This window comes from Phascolarctos cinereus, unplaced genomic scaffold (assembly GCF_003287225.1).
Source record: "Phascolarctos cinereus isolate Bilbo 61053 unplaced genomic scaffold, phaCin_HiC Scaffold_726;HRSCAF=1367, whole genome shotgun sequence".
Taxonomy (NCBI): Eukaryota; Metazoa; Chordata; class Mammalia; order Diprotodontia; family Phascolarctidae; genus Phascolarctos; species Phascolarctos cinereus.
In genome coordinates, this window is record NW_027556098.1 from 143,800,090 (window position 1) to 143,823,913 (window position 23,824).

Sequence of the window (23,824 nt, forward strand, 5' to 3'; positions counted from 1 at the left end):
TCTGGCCCTTTCTTTCAGTTGCGTAGGGAAATTCCAGTAATGGGACTGCTCTCGGTATCAATTGTCAACTGCTCTGCAGTGTCTAACGTTGGATGGTTGCTTAGGGCACTTAGAGGTAAAGTTACTGGCAAGAGGTCACAAGGACAGTATCTGTCAGAGGTGAGATTGGAATCCAGCTCTTTCAGACTCTTTATCCACCTCTATACCACACTGCCTCTCATATAAGAATTAATATGACTTTCCAAGTCCCTAAGTAACTCTAAGAAATGCATGGTTAAAAACAGAATGTGTATATTTTCCCCTTTCCTACTCCCACCCCCCCAAATTTAATGAAGTAAAGGGCCTGGTTTTTCTGATGCAAATACAGAAGACAAAGTCTTGCTGTTCTCTTTTTAGAGTGGAGAAAAGCTTATGATATACCATCTAATGAAAATTCACTCACCAGATGCATTCAAATTGGCTGATATATGACAGCTGAAAGACTATAATAAGCAGGGAGTAATAATCGATGATGACAAGAGGTGTCTATTGTGGTGACCCAAGGGTTGGGGGATAGGGCTGCTCCCTCTTATCCTTCTAATTAATGCTATGTGGATTGGGGTCAGGTGGAAGGTTGCAAATAATATGTTAATGAAATCTACAGATGATGCAACACTGATGTGGAAAAGGACTGACAAAAGCAATCCACTGGACCTCAAGAGGGCAGGGACCACAGATGGGAGAAAAGGCCCTTAGAAAAGGGCAGGGCTCAGAGCAAAGGAGACTCTATTGCGTGTTGGGACAATGGAAAAGTTCAGTGGAAACAAAACTAAAAGTAATGATGAGAAGCAAATTAAATGCAAAGGTGAAATGTGTGTGTACGGGTGGGAAATCTAGCAGCCTGCAAGCAAACAGAAATCAATAATTCCCCTCTCTGTGGTCTGGGTCTGCTTGCTTGTCACCAATAGATAATAGGTTAACCATAAAAGAGCTGTCTGAAAAGAAATGGAAGAGCTGAAGGGAATAGAACAGGTCAAGCCATCCCAGGCCACAGCTCCAGGGAAGGAAGCAAGGACCTTTGGGGGTTTTGTTCATTTGTTGTTGTTTTTTTTTTTTAAAGTAGAATTCAATGAGACCAAATATTTCTGTAGAATGGGAGGCAGAGAAGGCAGAAGAGATGAGATCCTTGGAGAAAGAAGCCAATTATGGGCTTCCATATCTAATCTGCTCACTTTTGCTGAAAAATGTTATCTCCAACTTATCTCTGCTTAATCAAGTCCTCCAAAGCCTCTTTCAACCATCACCTTTTCCAGGCAGCCTTCCCTAACCACTCCAGCCCACACTGATCTCTCCCATTTCAGTCCTCTTATTGTCTGTACCATTGCATTTGGTATTTACTAATATAGTGCTTTATACTACTACTATTCCAAATAGATTGGTTAAGCAACCTCTCTCAGGCCAGAGGCTGTGTCTTACATTTATTTTTCAATTCCTCATAGCAAATACCTACAGGACCTCGAGCACAGCAGGTGCTCAATAACTGGTCATTTAACTTAAAGATAGCAGAGAGTCACTAGTTTGCTTTTTTTTTTTTCAGCCACACTAATAATCAATGGCATGGAGTGCTTTAAGATTTGCACAAAACTTTACATGTATTATCTCATGCGATCATGGTGACCACGCTACAGAGTTCTTTGCTGTCTTTTCCTGTATTTACCTACCCACCCATCCATCCATCCATTCATCCATCCATCTATCCGTCCGTCCTCTTCTGTGCCATTCTTTTTCCATTGATGGGTCCTCTGTTTGGGTCAAGTTTAAGAGCAAAGACACTGGATATCCTTTATGGCAGACTTACTGAGTCATATAGTCATGGTTCCTTTCTGTCAGTCAACTGTGATTTATCTGCATATCTAATCATGGGACCATCCTGGAGCCTAACATTCCATTTTAATGTCTAGCTGCCATCATCAAAACATCTTTGAAGATGATCTTTGTTCACTTGTTTGAACAAATAGCCATTAAATGAAGGAGCTATGTTAATTTGACTATTTGTGTTTCCTCATATGGTCTCTGGCTGGGAATGCGATTTTGGATTTATCTGAAATGCTAAAGCTGTGCTCTGGGTTTTCTTACTGGTCATAAGGATGCCAAAATGAAAACAACGCTAAGCTTTTTACCTGGTTTCAGAATAGCTATTATTAATACTGCTATCGGTGCTTTTCACCAAAGACAGTCTTACAACACAGGCAGGGTAGGCAGTAGTATGGGTGGGTGGGGAGGTAGTCATAGAATCTCAGATTTAGGAGAGACCTTTGAAGTTATCTAATCCAATCCATTCCTAAACAAGAATCTCTTTTACCAAATCCCCAACAAGTAGCCATTCAGTCTCTGAAAACCAGCAGTCAAGAGAAGGAGTAGGAGGCACACAGGGAAAAAAAAAAGAGTTCTTATCACCTAATGAATTCTCCATCCTTATCAAGGCAGAACTCTGTCTTCAGATAAAAAGAAGGCACTGCTGGGCACTAGTGATCTGAACCAGCCCCTTGCCTCCACTTACTTGAGGCAAGTTACAGAAATATGTTCAGGACCACACAAACCAGGTACTTCCTTATACAGGGACAGGAAACCTCCTTGAATTATCTAGGTATGTATGAGGTATTGTGTCTTTCTTGAAACCTGCCCTTTAGGGTCTTGGTAAAGGGAATCAAGGAAATGTATTGCAGGAGACAGGGATACAGTGTAGGAGACCCATTTAGCCATATCTATCTGAGAACAGGAAAAACTCAGTGAATCTGTTTGTTAGATTAGATGGAAAGGAGTCATCACTGATGATAATCAGTCACAATGCTGAAGAAGGTCCTCCCCATCCTGATACCCTGGCCACTTATTCAATGATGTCTGAAATTCTGTCTAATTAGAGGGGATAAAATCCTTAATTCCACATTCATAGAAGAGTCAAATGGGAAGAAAGGTGATCTAGTCCAATTACCTTTTTAGGTAGATATGCCATAGATAATAGCATATTAGGCTGGAAATATAGAAGATTTGGGTTCTAATCCTGCTTTGCCACTAATTTGTCATGTAATCATGAGTTAAGTCATTACTCCTCTTTGGGCTTCATCCCCACCTCTGTAAAATGAGAGGCTTGGCCTATGATCTCTAAGGTTCCTTCTGGTTCTATCGTTTTAGAATTAGAAAATAAGTTCAAGATTCAAACACCCTCTTGGGAGAGGAAACACAGTGACTTAAAATTTACTGTCAAGTGTAATATCAGAACCTCTCCTAGGCACATGTTTTGATGAGGAGAAGAAGAGGAAGAAGACTTAACACCACTGAGTGGTTGAAGGTGGGGGGGAGAAAGGGGGAAAAAAATCAGAGAGTGGAAAAAAAGGCAGCTCTCCAGAGGGCTGACCCTACTTTTTCATTCAAGCCAAGTGTGCTAGCTAGTCTCTGTCCAGAGCACAGCAAGGAGCTACCTCCTGCTCTCCAGGGACAGATGTTTTAAAAGCTTGTATCATCTTAGGATGATAACCAGAAAATGTTTTGCTTTTGGAATAGCCTCCTGGGAGAAGCATTTATTTGAGTTTTAAGAGGACAACTCCCAAATGAGATTAAATCCACAACTCCCACTGATTCCACTGGGGCTGACAATGGAAGCTGAAGGCAGGATCTGACCACCCAGGATCTTATTTTGCCAAAATTCATTGGCTCCCTTTTAATGTTAAGTCTCTGCCTTCATGTGGAAAGGATATTGGAATTAAGGTTCCTTAGTGAGTGTTGATTTTAAGCAGAGTGATAGAGAAAACCATATCTTTCGAGATGCCTTCCTGCGTAGTTCCTCAGAAAACAGCCTATTTTAGTTGATTCATTCTTTCTAAAGTGTCATTCTAAAGACAAAATGCTGATACGTCACAAAAAACAAAAATAGAAAAACTCCCAAGGAAGAAGAAAGCAGTAGGGCACTATTAAACAGAAGGACTGGTGAGAGGGAAAAACGTTCCAGGAGCTCCTTGCTCCAAGGTCTTTAGAAGTGGGATCAATGCCCATCTGTTTAGAATGACTTAAGAACACGCTGACTGAGAGATGGACAAGATGACCTCTCAAGGTCCTCTATACTCTTAGCTTTATGGGTTTCCAAGAAAATTGTAAATAGCTTTAATCACAATTTTTTTTTTATTCTGAAAGGATATGAAGCATCTTACAGATTAAAATACAGTTTCAGGAAAGAATTAAAGAGTCCATCTAAAGATAGCGGAGGGAATAGATGCACCCAGGCAAATGTGTTGAGTTTCCTTAATGCCTCAGTGTTAAAATTAAGCTGAGAAAAAAAAAAGAGGCAAATTTTCTTTTACTTTCTTTTTCTCCTTAAGCAGAAAGAACACAAATTTTTCTTTGGAAGCAAAGTTTTACCTGGAACTAAACTCAAGCAAGAATTTGTCACATGGGTTATTGACAAATGACTTAAAATTAAAAGTGACCGTTCCTTCTGAGTCTGAGCATTTAAGAGGTTAGATGATAGAGCAGGCTAGGGTTCAGGTCTCATTTTGATTTTTATTTAGCTGGCAGGGTCTGGGAGTGGTTCGAAAACATCCTGGTGAGGGTGGTACCCCAAGATGGCTGGATGAATTTGTCAGGTTGTGTGGTTTCTGATGTGCTTTGAGCCTCTTCCCTCAGGAGACCTGCCTCTTTCCCCTAATCGTGCTGACTCTAGCATGTTTATCTTTCACTGATACACTCTCTTCATCAATTTTACCAGCCTCTCGATGATGGCCAGCCTCACCGCACCCATGCATCATGCTGAGACCCACTTTAGATTCCGTGCGGGAAGAGGAATTTGTCATAAACACCTCTGTTCACCTGACAATAACACAGCCCAATATTTCATGAAAATGAAGTGCCCAGAGCACGCCTGATAGTTTACAGTTGTGATAAAGGATGGTCCAATGGATGCAATTGGCGGCAGGGCAGCTCTCTGTGGTAAAGCAGAGGCCTGAGGGGCCTTCCTGGTGTCAAATGTTGTGTCCTTACAGCAAAGGATGATGTGACAAACAATCTCATACTGAGCTGGGAAGGAGCCCTGACTAAGACCCATGCTTCCTTCCCTCCATGATGTATGTCTGTTCAGAGACACTAGGACTGCTAGCTTCGCAGTCTTGGAAAGTCAAGTCAAGTAGTATAATTTCTGAGGTTACCCACATAAATGTCCCATCCCTCTTCATTCCTGGGCCACACATCAGGCATCCAAATTCCCAAAGAAATAGCATTTCATTTAATGGATGGAAGTGGGTAAGAGCCTTTGACCAGCGTGCTTGTGCGTAATTCCCACTGGGAGCTGGGGCTCTCTTGAAAATCAATATGAGACCAACCCACCAAGAAGGGAGGGGCAGCATCTAGGGAGTATGGGAGCCCTGTTATTAGTAACGTCTCTATCACTCTGCTGCAAGCTCAGGAATCTTTGTGCAGGGGGCAGGGGGAGCAGAAAAAGGGCCTTGTAGCCTGGGAAGAGGGGGTTACCTGTGTCAGTGGGGATGTTGGTCTCAGCCCCTCAGTTTCAGTCTTGACCTTGCTGCGCTTGTTAATTACAGGACTGACCGTGCTGCTCACTGCTGACTCACTGCTTTGCTTGTTCTGGAGAGATCAGAGGAGAACCCATGTCAGGGTCAAGCTCTGGAAAGTCCAGGGAACGCAACCAGCCATTGTTTGGCTGCAAGAGGTGATTGTCAGCAGTGGATAGAAGTGGGTGAACGGAGGAAGGGACAGGGTGGGTTTGTGGACAGGTCAGGTTAATGGCGAGGGAGGCATCATCATAATTGCTTCTGAATAGGACTTTCAGGGTTACAATGCATTTTCTTTAAAACAACTCCATGTAATAGGAAGTATATATTATTATCATCATTCCCATTTTACAGATGAATAAGCTGAGACTCAGACTGGAGAACTGACTTGCTCAGGGTCACAGAGCTCATAAGTATCAGAGATAAGACCAGAGATAATCCTGACTGTAAGACTCATGCCCTGGCCTCTATGTCATGAAAGTGGAAGGCACTTTGAACTCATAGGTAGGATTTTGGAATTGTCCCTTCAATAACCGTGTGTGTTGTGTGTGTGTGTGTGTGTGTGTGTGTGTGTGTGTGTCCATGTTTGTGCAAGTATGCCCACGAAGGAGGAAAGAAAAAGGAGAGAGAAAAAGTATAGATACACTAGTAAATCAGAGGACAGGGGACAAAAAGCCATTTTGTTTTTAACTTATATACTTCCTTAGCCTAGAAGGGTATCATTAGAAGGGCCCTCAGAGGTCATCTAGACCACCCCAGATATGAAGAGAAATCAAAGACGTGAGGTGAGTGGGGCCCCACCGCCTCTCAAGGCAGCCCAGTCTACCTTTGCACAGCTCTGCTTGCTAGGAAGTCGTTGTCTGTTTTTTAATTAAATCAAGGTGTAATTTACCCTTATAACTTCTGCTTAGTGCTCTTAGTTTTGTCCTCTGGGGCCAGACTGAACAAGGTGAATCCCTCTACCATATAACAGCCCTTTAAATATTCGAAGACAGTGATCATGTTCCCCCTCATTCTTATCTTCCCTAGGTTAACATCCCTAGTTCTTTAAAAGCAATTCTCATGTCATAGCGTCCAGACATCATACCATCCTGATCACCTTTCCTCCAATGAACACATCCCAGCACTCACCTCAGTTTATAAATGAGAAAATTAAGGCAAATCTCTCCCACTTCCCATCCCCTCTCCCAAGCTTTTTTTCCCCCCTCCACGACCATGGGGATTAAAATCATAAGTTAAAGGGTAAGTTGTGGAGGGATGATAGTGAGCATGGCTCTCTCCAGACATCTTGGCAATTTTGCAAAGTTCCTAGAGCAGCCTTGAAAGCAAGAGAATAGTCCATCCTGGTCTTCTTTACTCAACACTATCATTTTCTGCTAGAGTCTTGGCTTTGGTCATGGCTGAGTGAGCTTGGATAGGACTGACCAAGGGCCCACCTGCTTCTCCCCATGTGGCATTCAAAATTATGATCTATCCCATGCACGGATAGAAAGCCACACAAAACAGGGGCAGTCTGTCTCTCTTTTGAGTTTCATATGGATGTTTTCTGGCTAGTGCAGAGGGAGAAAGACCGTCAGAATAATGGTGGGGAAAATTCTTGGTTAGGGTGGGGCCTGGACTGAGTAGGTAAACAAAATTTTCCTTGGTGACTTAAACTCCCCCAATTTTTGGAGTGAGACCAGATTCTACTTTATTGTTCAGTTGTTTCAGTCATGTCTGGACTCTTTGCAACCTCATTTTAAGTTGTGTTTTTTTTTTTTTTGACAAAGACACTGAAGTGGTTTGCCTTTCTTTTTCTCCAGCTCATATTCTACATATGAGGAAACAGAGGCAAATAGGGTTAAAGGACTTGCCCAGGGTCACACAGCTAGGAAGTGTCTGAGTCTAGATTTGAACTCAGGAAGATGAGTCTTTCTGACTCCAGGCCAGGCACTCTATCTATTGCACCACCTACCTGACCCTCAGATCCCACAGGCCCCCATTATCCAAATGGTCCCTCTCCAGTCCAATGGTAAGCTTTACTAGGTTGATCCCACAGCCAGCAGATATAGGATCACAGATTTATAGCTAAAAGTGACTTTAGAGACTACTGAGTATAAAATCTCTAATTTTACAGAGAAGGAAACTGAGGCTGAGAGAGGGAGAGAATAAGTTTTAAGCACCTATATGGTACCAGGTGCTATGCTAAGTGCTTTATAAATATTATCTCATTTGAGAATGAGTTTAAGTGACTTACTCAGGGTCACACAACTGGTAAATGTCTGAGGGGGGATTTGAACTCATATATTCTTGAGTCATTCAAACTGCCACCTATCTACCCTTTCAAAGCTCCTGACCTCCCACCTCCATATTTTTTTTTTGGCTAGACAAGAGGGCTAAGTGACTTGTCCAGGGTCACACAGCTAGTAAGTGTCAAGTGCCTGAGGCTGGTTTGAACTCAGGTCCTTCCGATTCCAGGGCCAGTGCTCCATCCATTGTGCCACCTAGCTACCCCACCACCTCCACACTTTTCTGCCAGCCAATAACTACTGCCTCAGTGATGAAGTATCAGTACTCCCCTGCTTTCTCCCCTCCCCACATTGATTTGAAATGTCAAAATATCTTTCCTCCTCCCTTTTCCTTCTCCATAACTAGCAGAATTTTAGAACTGGGAAGGTCATTTGGTGTTATGAGATAATAGGATTTAGAGCTGGAAGACCTGGAAAGAAACATCATCCAGACCCAGGAAACTGGGGCTGAGAGAGAGGGGAAATGAATTGGCCAAAGCCACACTGGAAGTTAATGAAAAGGCTGAGACTAGAGCCCTTTGAGGCCTAATACCCTCGTGCTTCTCCATACTGTTGTCAACACTCCATTCTCACGGTTTTGTCCTCCCAAGGATCTTAATAGTTTTTTGGGGGGCGGAGGGAATGGGGAGAAAATAAAAATAAATTAAATAAAAAATACAGCCTCTCCAGGAAAAATCCTGGGGATCTTTCCTCTCAACTCAGTGGGATCTGATTTTTTTTCACATCAGGTCCTGTGTGGTTTACCTCAAAGTTGTGGGCAAATTTCGGTCTGTACTGAGGAGAATGCACACCCTGAGGGCACGTGGATCAGGAAGAGTTAGGAATTTTTCCCCTAAAATGTATACAAATATGTGACTATCTTAGGGGTAGGATGGCTTCTAAACTGGGGGATATAATTCAGAACATTATAAAACCCTTCCCAGCTCTTGTAATAATTCTTTTCAATTGTACAATGAGTGATTTACGTGTTCTATGTGTTTTCACAGTAGTAATTTTCTTTCACCCCCACAACTATACTGCAAGTTAGGCAAAGTAAGAATTATTTCATTGCTGTTTCACAGATAAAGAAACTGAGTTCCAAAGAAGTTACATGACTTCTCTAGGAGAACCACGACTAGAATTCAGTTCTCCTGATTCTAGTCTAGTGCTCCTTCCACAATTTAAGCCTTCACGAATCACCCATATCCGGAAATTCAAAATAATTGGCTTGGAAAGAAAAGATCAAAAATAAAGCTGTACTGTACAACACAATTCTGTAAGCTTCCTTCTCCTACAGATAAAAGACAAAACCCCTTTTTTGGATTTTCGCCATGTGTACTTTCTCCCTTCCCACGCTCCTACCTGGTTTGAGTCAGCTGTGCTGTTGCTGTTGCTGAGCTGTGTTGGTGTGGGGTTGACTGAGATGACTGCCATGTGCTGCCTGGTAGGGAAGGTGGGAGAGGGCTGGATTAAGGGTGGGGTGTGTCCAAAGGCTGAGCTCAAGCCCCTTTGCTGGTTCAGGATCTGCTGATAGGCCACTGGGTTGATGGGGTGGGGGAAAGTGAAGGCTGGGCTGCAACAAAAGACAGGAATCAATCAATTAGTTACTAAATCAATCAGTCAAGTATTAGGTTCCCACTATAAGCCATGTATACAAAAAGAAACAGCTCAAGGCTCACACACTCTATCAAGGGAGACAACATATACATATCTAAGTATATTCAAAATGAACACATGAATACGAGATACTTTTGGAGGAGAAAGGCACCAGGCAGCTGGGAGCATCCAGAAATGTCTCATGTAAAAGGTCTCATGCTTAAGCCGAGCTTTGAAAAAACTATGGATTCTAAGAAGTGGTGAGGAGGAAATGCATCTGAGAAGTAATCACTTTGGAACAAAGGAGAAAACCTGTAGCTGATCTCATAGCAGCCAGGTTAAGACAGATATATATATATACTATAAATATATTATATATCATAAATACATTAATATATATAAATATATTAATGTATTTATGATATATAATATATTTATAGTATATATACACTATAAATATATTATATATCATAAATACATTAATATACTTATATATAACATATATATACACATATACATATATATATTATATATAAATATATTAATGTATTTATGATATATAATATATTTATAGTATATATACACTATAAATATATTATATATCATAAATACATTAATATACTTATATATAACATATATATACACATATACATATATATACACATATATATGTATATATATGTATATATGTGTGTATGTATGTGTAGTTCCCTAATGGAAATCCTAGGGCCCCATGAAATGAACTGAAATAAATCTTATTAAAAACCTATTTTCATTAGGTCACTTCCCAGATCAAGAACACACAATAGCTCCTTACTGTCCATTCAATCGAGCTCCAGTTCTTTTGCTTGGCTTTCAGGGCACTCTACAGACTGTTGCCCTTCCTTTCCTGTCTCTCCCCCCTGCTCCTGCACCTGGTTTCCACAATGTAGCCTTCATGTGCCATCATATCATTGCACCTTTTGCTCTTGTGTTCCCCCACCACCTACTATCTTATTTTACATCCTCTTTTTTTAAGGCTCAGCTCAAGTCTTGTTTACTCCATTAAGCCTTCCCTATCCTATTGGCTCTAACCCATACCGATCTCTTCCTTTTCTGAAGTCTCATTTTAAAAAGTTCTGTGTTCTTTGCTATACATTTGTTTCCTAAATGTGGATTTCATCTCTCTACTACATTACTAATACCTTGAAAACATGGGATGTTAGTATCATAGATTTAGAGCTGGAAGGGACCTTAGAAATATAACGTAACCCCCCTCATCTTACAGATATGGAAACCAAAGCCCAGAGGTTAAGCGACTTGCCCAAAGTTCCACAGATCATAAGTTACATCCTTTATACCTCTTTGATTATACCACATGCTGGACTTGCTGGTTGGTTGACTGACTCATGATGAAGATACAATTAGTCTCCATAGTTATCAGCCAGCACACTGTTGAAATGCCAAGCTATAAAAATCACATTGTAAATAGAGACTTTCATCTGTCCAGGGATTGAGGGGGTCTTTTTTTGTGAAATATTACGGATAACAGAGTTATCCTATGTATTCTATATGGGTCACTGAGTTTCAGAGAATTATGATGTAAAAAATATAAATAAACACAATCTTAAAATGATCCTGATGATAACTGGATCTTTCTTTGGCGAGATACATCAGCTGTCTTAGAGCCATCATTCTGGACATTTGTTATCACTCTATAGTATTGTAAAAGCAGAATTGCCAAAGATAGGACTGGGTCTGTATTGATTCTGACACCCCCAAGAGTGGTTTGTCTGTGCGAACCTTTGACATCAGTTTATTTACATGTTGTTTTCTTTTTTGGAAAAGTCCAGGATAAAAAACATAAGCAAGGTCAAAGCTTCAGGGCTAGCCAGGACCTTAGAGACCATCACACACCTATCACCCCCTTTTAAAAAAAACTACTCAGCACCCCCCTGGAAATCTATTTTCTTTAACCCTTTAATTTTTTTAAAAAATTTTTGTCATTTCCAAAAATTACCACCCCCTGGATCATTTCAGCACCCCCCTAAGGGACTGGTATCGCCCACTTCAGGAAGCCAAGATTACAGTCCAACCTCCTTATTTTATAGATGAAGAAACTGAGACCTAGAAAGGTTAAGTAAATTGCACAATACTGCATGCCTGATATTAAAAAAAATTATAAAATCCTCAAGTATTTGGTTATTTGAAATTTTTAGCTGCTTGGATACTAGATAAAGGGTGGTTCCCTGTGCCTGGCTTTAAACTGTTGGTGCCAGAGGTGGATGTAAGCACGGAGCTTACCTCACACTCTAATTTAAAAAAAAACAACAACAAAAACAGACAAATAATAACAACAAAAAGACCTCTCCAGGTCTTTGCACATGTTTTACCCAGGCTGCAAAATCTGCATGGACTCACTAACCCTCTTCAGTTATGTTCTACCACAAGCCACATTACTTCTTTCTTTAGTTTCAGGCCTCTAGGCTAAGGGTACACAAAGGCCTGCTAATATTAAGTAGGCAAAGTTTCCCCTTAGACGCAAGGTTTTTTGTTTTTTTTTTTTCAAGTCAATTCGGATTAAGTGACTTGCCCTGGGTCACACAGCTAGTAAGTGTTAGTGATTGGTCTGAAGTGAGATTTGAACTCTGGTCCTCCTGTCTTCAGGACCGGTGCTCTATCCACTGCACCCACCACCTAGCTGCTCCTCTTAGATGCAAGTTTTCATGAAGCCAAACAAAAAGAGAATAAGGAAAGAAGGGATGACTTCCTAAATTTATTTTAACCTTCCCTACCTGGTTTTATTTAAGCTTCACTGCCTAATCTTCTTTAGAATTTGCAATCTGATTTTCTTTTTTCCTGGATCATTGGTGCCAGAGCTGGGTAGGAGGATATGAAGGTATGGGGACAGAGGACCCCATTTCTATCAATTCCCATCTCTGAGTTCTCAGTAATATGCCTTCTTCTCACCCTCCATGTACATGAAGCCGAGGTACCTTTTGTTTCTCTTCTAAAACATCGGGTAAGGTCGACACACAGATCCTGACATTCTGTGTGTGAGAACAGAAGTGGCCTCCAGCCATTTAGCCACAAACAGCTAGTTTCCCATATTTTGGAAGAACATGGCTGATGGAGACTCTTGCCTATACTACCACCTCAGGTACCATTTATAACAGGTGAGCTGGACCCCCCCCCCCAGAATAACTGGTGAGAATAATTTTACCCTCAGGTCAAAAGGGCAGAAGCCCATTTAAGGTTCCCAACATTTTTTCCTATCTGGCTGCTCTTCAGGTTCTGAAGAATAAGTTGACTTTTTTCCAGTCTAATGTGTTATAAAGTGAGATCCTTGATAACAGAATGGCCAAGCACTGCATAGAGAGGAAGGGAGGAAGAAAGGCGGGTTCTTAATATAATTTTGTCAACAGGATTTGGGCAGGTAGTTTGTTATGTAATAAAATGGGATATTTGTTATTGGGATAGAGAATTCCTTAGGGTAAATACTATGGTTACGGTCCAACAGACAACCTGGCAGTTTAATGACCCGGTTAATATTCAGTGGAAATTAAAACACCGACCTGGGGTGTGTCCCTGATTTCATGATTGTATTTCTTGTCATGGACCTGGCCAATTTCACCATTCACATCAGAAGGGAGGGGTATAGGTTCAAAGGTAGATTTCCTGGCCCCCTCCACCCCTTAGTAAGTCAGAACCAAGGATGAATCCCACAAAAAACTACTTGGATTCTTTATTATTAGTCTTTAAGAAACATACAACATTAATGGGAAAAGTTACTTTTATGCTGATCCATAAAAGCATTTGCTGCCCATCTCCCACAGTTCAAAGGACCAATTAAATACCACTCCCACCAAATTCCCCCAGACCAAAGCTTCTGATCTCTGAGGTATAGCAGTTAGCCTTACTGAATTAGACTGGCCCCTGAGAACTTGCTCCCCTGACATGGGAGATTCCCAAGCTCAAGAGGGCCTTGTAGTCAATCCTTTAACCAAAGATCAAACGCATGCCACTCTTTCTTTTTTACCTGATTGCCCCAGCAGACAGATGCCCGTAGGAACCACTAGCTGCTGAACTGCTTCGGGAGTTATTAATATAAGCCACCAGAGAGTTTGGAGAGGTCCTAATCATTGTCTGCAGATCAATGCTGGCATCTGAGAGCGGGGAGATTGACAGGGCCCGCTTGCGACTTAACCTTGGGGTCACCCGGGGACTGGAAAATCTGGACACTGCAGAAGAAAGAGCAAAGGCAGAGCTGGTTAGTTTGAAATGCTTTCTGTGGGGATGAAAGAAGAAGCTTTAAAACAAACCTCCCAGTCAATTAACTTAAATTCAACAAACATTAAGTGCTTGTTACATGCCAGGCACTGTGTTTGGCGCAGGGTATATGAGGACAAAAATAAAGCAGTCCCTGACCTTACAGTGCTAACCTTACACAAGAAAGCATAAGACTCAGTCCCTGCCAAGCACCCCAGATGCTACTAAAAGAGTACACAGTTATAACTAGCATTTAATTTGTGCTTGAAGGTTTGCAAAGCATTTTAGGAATGTTATTTCAGCTGAGACTCAGAACAACCCTGGGAGACAGGTCCTATGATTATCCCCATTTTACAGATGAGGAAACTAAGGCAAATAGGGTTAAGTGACTTGATTAGGGTCACACAGCCCTTAAGTGTCTGAGGCTGGATTTGAACTCAAGTCTTCCTGACTGTAGGTATAGTGCTTTAGGCATTGCTTTAGGTGTGCTGGATCATGTGCAAGCCTGAAACTTACTCATTTTCTATAATATATGGTATAATAATAGCTTCTATTTCAATAGTGTTTAAGGTTTACAAAATGTTTTTCTTTCTCACAGTAGCCCTGAGAGGTAGGTACAGTACACACAGGAAACTAAGAGTCTCAGAGTTTAAACCACTTGCTTATAGTCACAGAGATGTTAAATGGTGGGGCAAGGATTTGAATCCATGTATACAGCCTGTCAATGCTGAGGTCGTTCCATTACACTAAGCTCAACCCTATGTATACTCAGTTCTGGCCTCTGGAAGCTGGTAGCATCCTTTGGGGCTCCTCTAAACCATCATTTGTTCTAGAGGATCCAAAATTATTCCAGGCTGGTTTTCCTTTTCATTTTAGCAAATGAAGAGCGCTAAGTACAATACTACATAAAAGTATGTAAAACATCATGGCTAATGTCCAACGACAGGAAATGCATACAATGCGCTTCTGATGCTTATGCTTCCAAATGAAAGGCTCACTTTTATAAGTCACAGATTCATAGAGCTGGAAGAGACCAGGGAGATCATTTAGTCCAACCTCCCTCCTCTGCTCCTCCCATTCTGCAGGTGAAACAATTAAGACCTAGGCTTCCTTGAGGTCCCAACTAAAATTTTATCTTCTACCGGAAAACTTCCCAATCCCTCTTAACTCTAGTACCTTTATTCTGTTAATTTCTCCTATTTCTCCTGCCTATAGCTTGCTTTGTATCAATTTCTTTGCACATCATCTCCCCCTTTAGAGTATGGGCAGAGATTATCTTTTTGTATCTCCAGGGTGCTTAAGGTGGAGTAGGTGCTTGTTAAATGTTTATTAGCTGATTGACTGAGTAGAACGATCAAGTGACTTCCCCAAGGCCACCCATCAAGGTAGCAGAAAAATATAGTTCTGAGTCTCCATCAAGTACTCTTGCCCCTACACCACAATTACTTCTGATGGCTGCTTGGCTTAATAAGGGCAGAAAGCATAGAGTGTTTAAAAAAAGCAAAGTGAAATGTTTTCGTTTTTCCCTGTTAGAATTTTCCCACCTGGTGGTTAGAGTGCTGGGTCTGGAATCAGGAAAACCTGAGTTCAAAACCAAGTCAGACACTTACTAGGTGTATCACTGGACAAATCATTTAATCTCTGCCTGCCTCAGCTTCCTCATCTGTAAAATAAGGATGACAAGAATATCTACCTCCTAGACTTGTAAGGAGAAAATGAAATAATATTTGTAAAGTGCTTTCATCATCATCATCATCCATCATGAAACTTCTGGAGGGTAAGGTCCATACCCAATGCCAACTTTTCTGACCTGCTACAATGCCCAGCATGCACATAATTTATACTCACTAAATGCTTGCCAACTGATAAATTGTGCTTGCATTTAGCTTTATGTTTTCTAGTTTAACTGCTTTTAAAAATATTCTCTTGTGTGTAGAAAGCCCTAACTGGCAGAGATTTTATCATATTATTGAGTACTTTGGAACTTTCTTAATAACTTGAATACCTTTTCTCTGTAATAACACTGGGAATTTAATCATGATTTTATTGATGCTATTTTGGAAAAGCAGAAACAACATGGTTTAGTAAAAAGACCCCTGGAAATGGGAATCAGGTGACCTTGATTCCTTTCCCAGTTCTATGTATTATTGTGGGTAAGTTAATTCACCTCATATATAAAATAAAGGGATTGGTCTCTTCTGGGTCTAACATTTTTGAGATTTGTTTTGCCTCCTATGGATTTCACCCAGACAGGGGAGAACACGACATCTTAGTGGTCACTGATGCTTTAAATGTTTGATTTTACCTTATAAGAGCCTGGGTGAAGTTAGCAGCCTATTCTAGGAAATGCAGGGTGTGCCAGAGAGGGAAGGAATCAGCTCACCAGTGAAATCAAAGTTTGCTAGTATATGAAGCTACAGACCGAAAGACAATTAGTATAGACAAAGATCAGATAGCACAGAGCCAGTTGGCTGATGGAGGCATTGGGAGGTAAGTAGCCAGTAGGTAGAATTAGGAGTCACAGCCACAGTTCTAGCTGGAGTAGGGCAACTAGGAAATAGAGGTGCTAGAAGAGGGAACATGTGGATTCTAGACAGTGATAACCACAGAAGAAATCAAGAGCAGGAATTCCAAATTTAGAAAGGGAATGTAAGAACAAAATGGTGGGGAAATAGAAAACTGAGCAGTGGCACTGGATGAGAAAATTGAACCAGCATCTCTCTGCTATCAGCTGGGGCTTTCTGAAGTGATGCTGAGGATTGCTATTCCCTGGGGGTAAGATGACCTGGGGACAATAGCATAGTATAGAGTCAGATGGGAGGAGACGTCCATCTCTATGTCTGACTTCTTATCTTGTAACATTGATGGATTTGGTGGATTGACTGAGGTCTCAGTGAGATTCTTGACATCAGACCTTGACATCAGAGGGGATGAGGACTGGGGGTGGGAGAGGAAGAAAAGAGGAATGTAATGTCTTCAGAAACAGAATGGAGACAATGTAAGGCAATGTCACTCTCACAGATGGGGGTAGGATGGGGAGGATACCGACTATACCAGCCACTGTGCTAAGCACGTTAGAACATTATCTCATTTGATCTTTACAACAACCCTGAGAGGTAGGTCCCATTATTATCTCCATTTTACAGTTGAGGAAAGTGAGATAAACAGAAGTAAAAGACCTTTCCAGGGTCACAGAGCTAGTGCCTGAACTCAGGCCTTCCTGACTCCAGGCCTAGCACTCTGTACCATCTAGCTACCTCTAGATAGACGCTAACAAGAATTCCTGTACAATGGATGGGGTTAGAAGGCCACAGGACTTCTGCCTCAAAGTGATTTGGTTATTTGGAGAAATCAGCTCCTCAATAGAAATAAAGTGCTTTGCTATAGGTCTATGAGGAAATGGTCAACCTCAGATGTGACCAGTGTAAAATAAAGTTACCCTGGGAACTGTTACATATAGAGGAAAGTTGTTTTTTGTTTTGTTTTGTTTTGAGACAAAGACAGGGGTACTGTATAATAGCCACCGCAAACAAAAGGGTTTGGGGTTTGCAAGGAATTAGAAAAAGGGGATACAAATAGTAAGATTTCTCAGGATTAATCTATCACTGTTCCTGAGAGAAAATATACACCATATAGCCCACTGATAAATACGGAGATCTGCTTAGCAGGTCGGTCTTTATAGAGGAAAAGGCAGGCTTACCAAGCCACTACCTTGGTGTGATGATCATGCTCCTTATATTATTCATTTCTCCTTGTTCTGACTTCATGTCCCCTAAGACACCTTCTGATCTTCATTCATTTTACCCAACAAGTTTCTCTCTTCATATAAGTAGCTCACAGATAGAGAGTTGAAAGGACCCTTGGAGATCATCAAGTCCAATTCCCTTTATAGGTAGTAAGTGTCAGAGGCAGGATTTGAACTCTGGTGCTTTTACTCCACTGTATGACTGCCTCTGGGAGATGGCTGGCTGACTCAAGTATTCCAGTACCCATGGAAGCAGCACCATTTTTTTCCTAGTAAATTAATAAACTAGCATTTTGGTTTATAAATCCATCTCATGTGAATATGGTTAGCATGAATCAACTTCCCAGAGCCTAATTACCCTTAAATGAACTAATAAAATTTGGTTTCTAAGTAGGCTCTTTACTCATAATGACCTTATGAGGTACAGCTACTCCAGAAACATAAACCCCTTCAATAGCCAGACCTAACACTTTTTTCTTTTTTGCTGGCTGTCCCTCAAGCCTGGGAATGCTCTCTCTCCTCATCTCTGCCTCCTGGCTTCCTTCAACACTCAGCTAAAATCCCACCCTGTATCAGAAGCCTTTCCTAGTCCCCCTAAATACCTTCCCTCTGAGACTACCCCCAATTTATCCTGCACATGTCTTATTTTTACACAGTCATTTGCACATTGTTTCCCCCATTAGAATGTGAGCTCCTTGAGAACAGGTATTATTTTTTCCTTTTCTTTGTGTCCCCAGTGCTTTGCACAGTGCCTGATATACAGTAGGTGCTTAATAAATGTTCATTGACTCAATTTGACTTTTGCTATTATCATATCTTATGGGGGGGCTCATGATTGTGTGTAGTTAATTATAATATGTAGGCTCACAGGAGCTAAAGCAAGTAGGAATCTTTTAAAGCATGCTGTTGGAACCCCTCATCTTACAGATAAAGAAATTTAAGCCCAGAAAGGCAAATGTTTTATGCAAAGTTATGGAAGAAATATCATAACTGATATTTAAATCTAGGCTTTAAGATTCAAAACTTAGCCCTTATTTCCAACATACAAAGTTTCCAGGTGTGTTTTGTGCCTTACTGTTGATAAGCCCTATAGATGTACCCTATAGATAAGTTCTACAAAGATGGGTATATTTTAATTACCTTCGTAATTCCCCCTGTGCACTTGGCAGAGTGCTTTGCTCACAACAGGGCATTTAAATCATTCCTTAATGAAGGAATGTTCAGGGCCACTTGAATCAGTCAGTCTAGGATTATCCTGTGGAGAGACGGCTTTTCCTTAGCCTGTTGCCCCCACCTCCCAGAAATAAAAGTGAGGATGCAGGGCACCCAGGGACAGCAGATGTCACATGGCTCTTAGCATGGGTTCCATTGTTCAAAGCACCCGCTAACCAAGAGCTTTGGCTGGCCTCCCGTTGCTCTTGGCCTACAGATTGGGTAAATGGTTGGGTTTTTTTAGCCTCTAAACTGTCGGCCTTTTTAGTGATGCAGAGAGAACTTAGAAGGACAACAAAAGGCCTTTCCATTGATTATGAATGAGAGGTTGGGAAAGGAAGCCAGCTTACTCAGAGTGCATTTGGGACTTGTTGAAGGCTTGCATGAGCCTGTGTGGGAGGAATAGAAGGGGAAGGAAGTACTTGCACTGTGCTGAGTAGTCAATTCATGAGAATGATTCGACACTGGGAACTTGGAAGTAAAAGTATATTTACACACACACACACACACACACACACACACACACACACACACAATATCTCACAGCTCAGAGTTCAAGCCCTCATCTCTCACCAGCTGCAGTCTGTGGCTTACTAACAACAGCTACAGTCCAAAGAGGCTACTGACCCTGCCTGATTTTGGTTCACATCATCCCCTGGCTCTGCTGTGACTCCCATCATGTCAGTCCTTTTAACATCTCCTTCCCTTCGTGAGGGGTAGGTCCTATTCATGCTACTCTCATTTGGGCAACTAAGCAGCCTTGAAATAATTTGTAAGAATAATCCTGACCTCCTCAAAGTTCCATCTGGCTCAGTGTTTCTTCTCCAGAGATTCAATACCCAGAGATTGTTCTTCTCTCTCTCTTCATCCATAACCCCCCCACATTTATGCTTTTACCTTCTTCCCCACAGTCTCCCGCCTACTCTTCATCTTTTTGTTTCTCCTAGGATTCCCAGGCTCTGAGGAGGAAAAATGTCTGCCTCTCCAGTAATCGTATCTCCCAATGAATCCCTAAATACACACTCCATTCCAATAGGAACAAGATCCTCACTTTCTCTTCCCACTTTTGCACTGATAAAATCATTAAGTGTGCATGTGTGTTGTGTGTGTGTGTGTGTGTGTGTGTGTGTATGTGGAAGGGAGAGACAGAGAGAGAGAGAGCACATGGGCACTCACACACACACACACACACACACACACACACACACACACACACACACACACACACACACACACCCTCCAGAGTAAGAAACCTCCTTCTTTACTAATGAAATCCCCCACATCCTTCCAAGCCCTGCTTACACCCTGTAACTCTCCAGGGAGATCTCCGACTAACCCAGTTCACACTCATTCCTCCTTCCTTTCACCTATCATGACACTTTGTTCCCTTTACTAATCTTTGGGTACTAACACATTACTAGTTTCCGTTCTGGGACCATTACTTAACCCTTCCATGTCTTGTCTTCCTAAATACCTTGTAAACCCCTGGAGGACATGAACTGCGTTTATGAGGCAGCTAGATGGTGCAGTGGATAGAGCACTGGGCCTGGAGTCAGGAAGACCTATGTTCAAATATGACCTCAGACACTTAACTGTGTGACCCTGCACAAGTCACTTAATCTGTTGGTCCCAGTTTCATTTGTAAAATAGAGAAGAAGAATAGCATCTCCCTATATTTGCAAAGTGCTTTGCAAACCCTAAATCATTATAAAAATGATACCCATTTTTCTTCTTTTCTATATCTTTCACTGACCCTATCACAGTACTTTTTACATACATGCACTCATTTATTATACTTATTACAACCCTCCAATGGTTGCTGTTATTATTCACATTTTAGAGATGAGGCAACTGAAGATCAGAGGTGGTTAAATGACTTGCCCAAGGTCACAGAGCTAGTTAGTATCTGAGGTGGGCAAAACTCAAACCTCGGTCTTCCTGACACTAACCCCCTGTTCTATCCATTAGGCCACATGGCTTTCCTAGGATTACAGGCCTAGAGCTAGAGAAAGGTCTAGAGATCATCTAGTCTAGCCTCCTCATTTCATAGAGAAGGAGAATGAGGCCCAGAGACATTAAGTGAGTTATTTGCCTAAGGACACATAATTAGTAAGCGGTAGAGCCAGGGATCAAGTCCAGACCTTCTGAAATCTTAAACCTAGTGCAATGACAAAATATAGTCACAAATAGTAATCACAGTGCCTTGTACACAGTAGGCACTTAGGCACTCAACAAGCATTTCTTTTTTTTCATTAATAGTGTTTTATTTTTTTCCAATTACATGTAAAGATAGTTCTCAACATTCATTTTTGTAAAATTTTGAGTTCCAGATTTTCCTTCCTCACTCCCCAAGACAGCAAACAATCTGATATAGGTTATACATGTACAATCACGTTAAATATATTTTCACATTAGTCATTCAACAAACATTTATTAAGTGCTTACTGTGTGCCAGGCACAGTGCTAAGGGCTAGGGATATGAAGAAAGGCAAAAACACTCCCTTTGCCCTCACGGAGGTTACATTCTAGATGGGGAGAAAAGGTGCACACAATTGTACGTACAAGATGTACACAACGTAAATGGAAGCTTTTCTCAGAAAGAAGGCATTTGTAGGAGGTGGGATTTGAGGTGAGTCTTGAAGGATGCTAGGGAAGCCAAGGGGCAGAGGTGCTGAGGGAGACCATTCTAGGCATGGGGGATAGCCAGTGAAAATGCCCAGAAATGGGGTGAGAAAGAGCAAGGAGGATTACAGAGACTGTGGAGGGTAGTAAGCATAAGAAAACTGGAAAGGGAGGAAGGGGCCGGGTTATGAAGAGTCTTAAATGCTCAACAGAGGATTCTATAGTTGATCCTGGAGGTGACTGGGAGCCAGTAGAGTTTACTGAGTAGCCAGAGACATGGTCAGATGTACTTTTGGAAAATCATTTTGGCAGCTGAGTGAAGGAAGAATTGAAGAGGGGAAAGATTTGAGGCACCCAGACCAACCAGGAGATGAAAGTCTGAAGAAGGGTGCTGGCAGTATTAGAGGAGAGAAGGGAACACGGAGGAGAGATGTTGTAAATGACAAGAACTGGCAGCAGTTTGGAAATGTGGGGTTGAGTACCAGTGAGGAGTTGAGAAGTGAGCGTGGGTGACTTAATAAATGTTTGTTGTACTGAGCGGAATTCAACAAAGAAAAGGAAGAAGGCTTACTGCGTGGTCCTCATCATACTACCTGCCCTTTTTCTTTCAGATGGATCTTGGACCCAGCACTAAGTTTCATGGACAAGTTACTGAAGTCGGTCCTCCCAAATTAAGAGCCAAGCCAGGTTCCTAACTTATGACTGAACTTGCCAACTCACTGGACCCACAGAGAAGTACAAAATCACCACAGGCTACATAAAATTCAACATCACAGTGAGATGCTTGCCCAGTGAGACTTCTTCACTTAAATGAATGGGCTGGTCAGAGGACTTGACTGACAAGTAAAGGGGAATAAGGAGTAAAACAGGATCTGCTGACCCCTCTAACAAACATTTGGCCTTTCCATGAGATGCTTTCTTTTACTCATGGCTTAACAAGAGTGACTCAACGTGGTCATCTCCAGCTATGAGAGAAACAAAAGGAAGGAATTTCTTTAAGGTTGTGTAGAAAGGGGATGAGAATCTGTAGTAATCTTCCTGCTGTAGTGGACCTTGGAAACAATATTGTATAGCCCCTATGATTTCTGAGATGAGGAAACTAAACTATGGAAAGATGAAGTGAATTTGCTGAGGGTCACATAGGTAGATTGGGAAAGGGTCAGAATCAGAGCCCAGGTTTTCTGATTCTCGTTTCAGTTTCCTTGTCTTTTCATGCTCAGTAACGCCTTGATTAATTAAAACTTAATAACCAAAACTATTCATTTTCCCCTTCATCAGTTTTGGGGCACTTAAATTGCAAGAAAACAAAAACTAGGGATTAAAAAAATCAACCTTAAGTACACAGAGTGGCAGTGGAGCAGTGAAAGGAGAACTGCAATTGGAGTCAGAGGATGTGGGTTCTAATTTTGACCCTAAACTCCTGCCCACAAGACTTTGGAAAAACCGCTTAACCTTCTTTGGGTCTCAGCTTCCTTATCTGTGAGATAAGGGAGTTGGATTAGATGACATCTGATACCCCTTCTGGCTTTAAATCTGTGATCCTGTATCTTATGGTCTCTACACATTCACCCCTCTCTATCTTCCGCAACTTGTCTCAGGCAATAAGAAGTGATGTTTCCGATGATGATTATAACTGAGGCTTTGCAATATTCTAAAACATCAAATAATAGTTTACACTTATACAATTCTTTAAGATCTGAAAAGCAGTTTCTAAGCATTATCTCCTTGAATCCTCACAACAACTCTGTGGGTTAGGTGCTATTGTTGTTCCCATTTTACAGATGAGGAAACTGAGGTTTGCCATGGTGACACAGCTAGGAAGAGTCAGAGGCAGGACTTAACGCCAGATCTTCCTCTCTTTAAATTCAACACTCTATCCCCTACACCACCCTGCTTCTCAAAGAAGCATTAAAGTTACCAGCTCATAAAGAATAAGGTAGGAAAGGATATCAATATATCTTGGAAAGATTTTCAGAAAGAAAAGAATGATCAATTAATCAAAATATTCAGTTAACCAGGCTATGAATGAATTAATGAATCAAATATTTATTAAGGGTCTACTATGTGCTACACAATGGAGCTACAAATGCAAAACAAGCCAGGTCTTTATATTATGCTGTTATAGAATCCTGAAACATTCTGGTTTGAGATTTTAGCATGACTTTGTTTTATTTCTCCTCCTGGACTCTAAGGTCCTTAAGTGTGGGCACTAATTTTTAAAAACTTTTTCCCATCTTTTCCAAAGCATCAAACATTATGTTGGGCATGGGGTCAGAATTCTATAAGAACTTATGGAATGAAGAGCCCATGAAGCAATATGAAAGGATTCATATCCGAAAGGTGCCTTAAAGATCATGTACTCTTCAACACCTCCTCTAGCACATTAAGAAACTAAGGGAGTTACAGTGATTTGCCTCAAATCCCACAGGTCTCAAGTAGTTGAGCCATAATTTGAACCCTGATTCTTTAACTCTAAATCCAGACTTTTTTCTAGTATACTACCAGACCTTCCTTGTTACTAATAGCCTTGTTACTAATGCTTGAATTAATGGGACTCAGATAGACCGTGCAGTATTTCACATGCCAGTCAGACATGC

The 23,824-nt window shown here is 41.3% G+C and overlaps 1 protein-coding gene across 2 annotated transcripts in view; it reads right to left on the bottom strand.

Moving 5' to 3' along the window:
• Positions 1-23,824, bottom strand: part of GLI2 (GLI family zinc finger 2) — a 401,830-nt gene that overhangs the window by 30,747 nt on the left and 347,259 nt on the right. Inside the window, exons 6-8 of one of the 2 annotated variants that reach the window (XM_020963136.2) lie at positions 13,419-13,620; positions 9,167-9,377; positions 5,497-5,610 (exon numbers count right to left, since the gene is read on the bottom strand). In XM_020963136.2, the coding sequence (XP_020818795.1) occupies positions 5,497-5,610; positions 9,167-9,377; positions 13,419-13,620 (527 nt within the window). The remainder of the gene's footprint in view (positions 1-5,496; positions 5,611-9,166; positions 9,378-13,418; positions 13,621-23,824) is intronic. The other variant, XM_020963138.2, reaches the window with a different exon arrangement.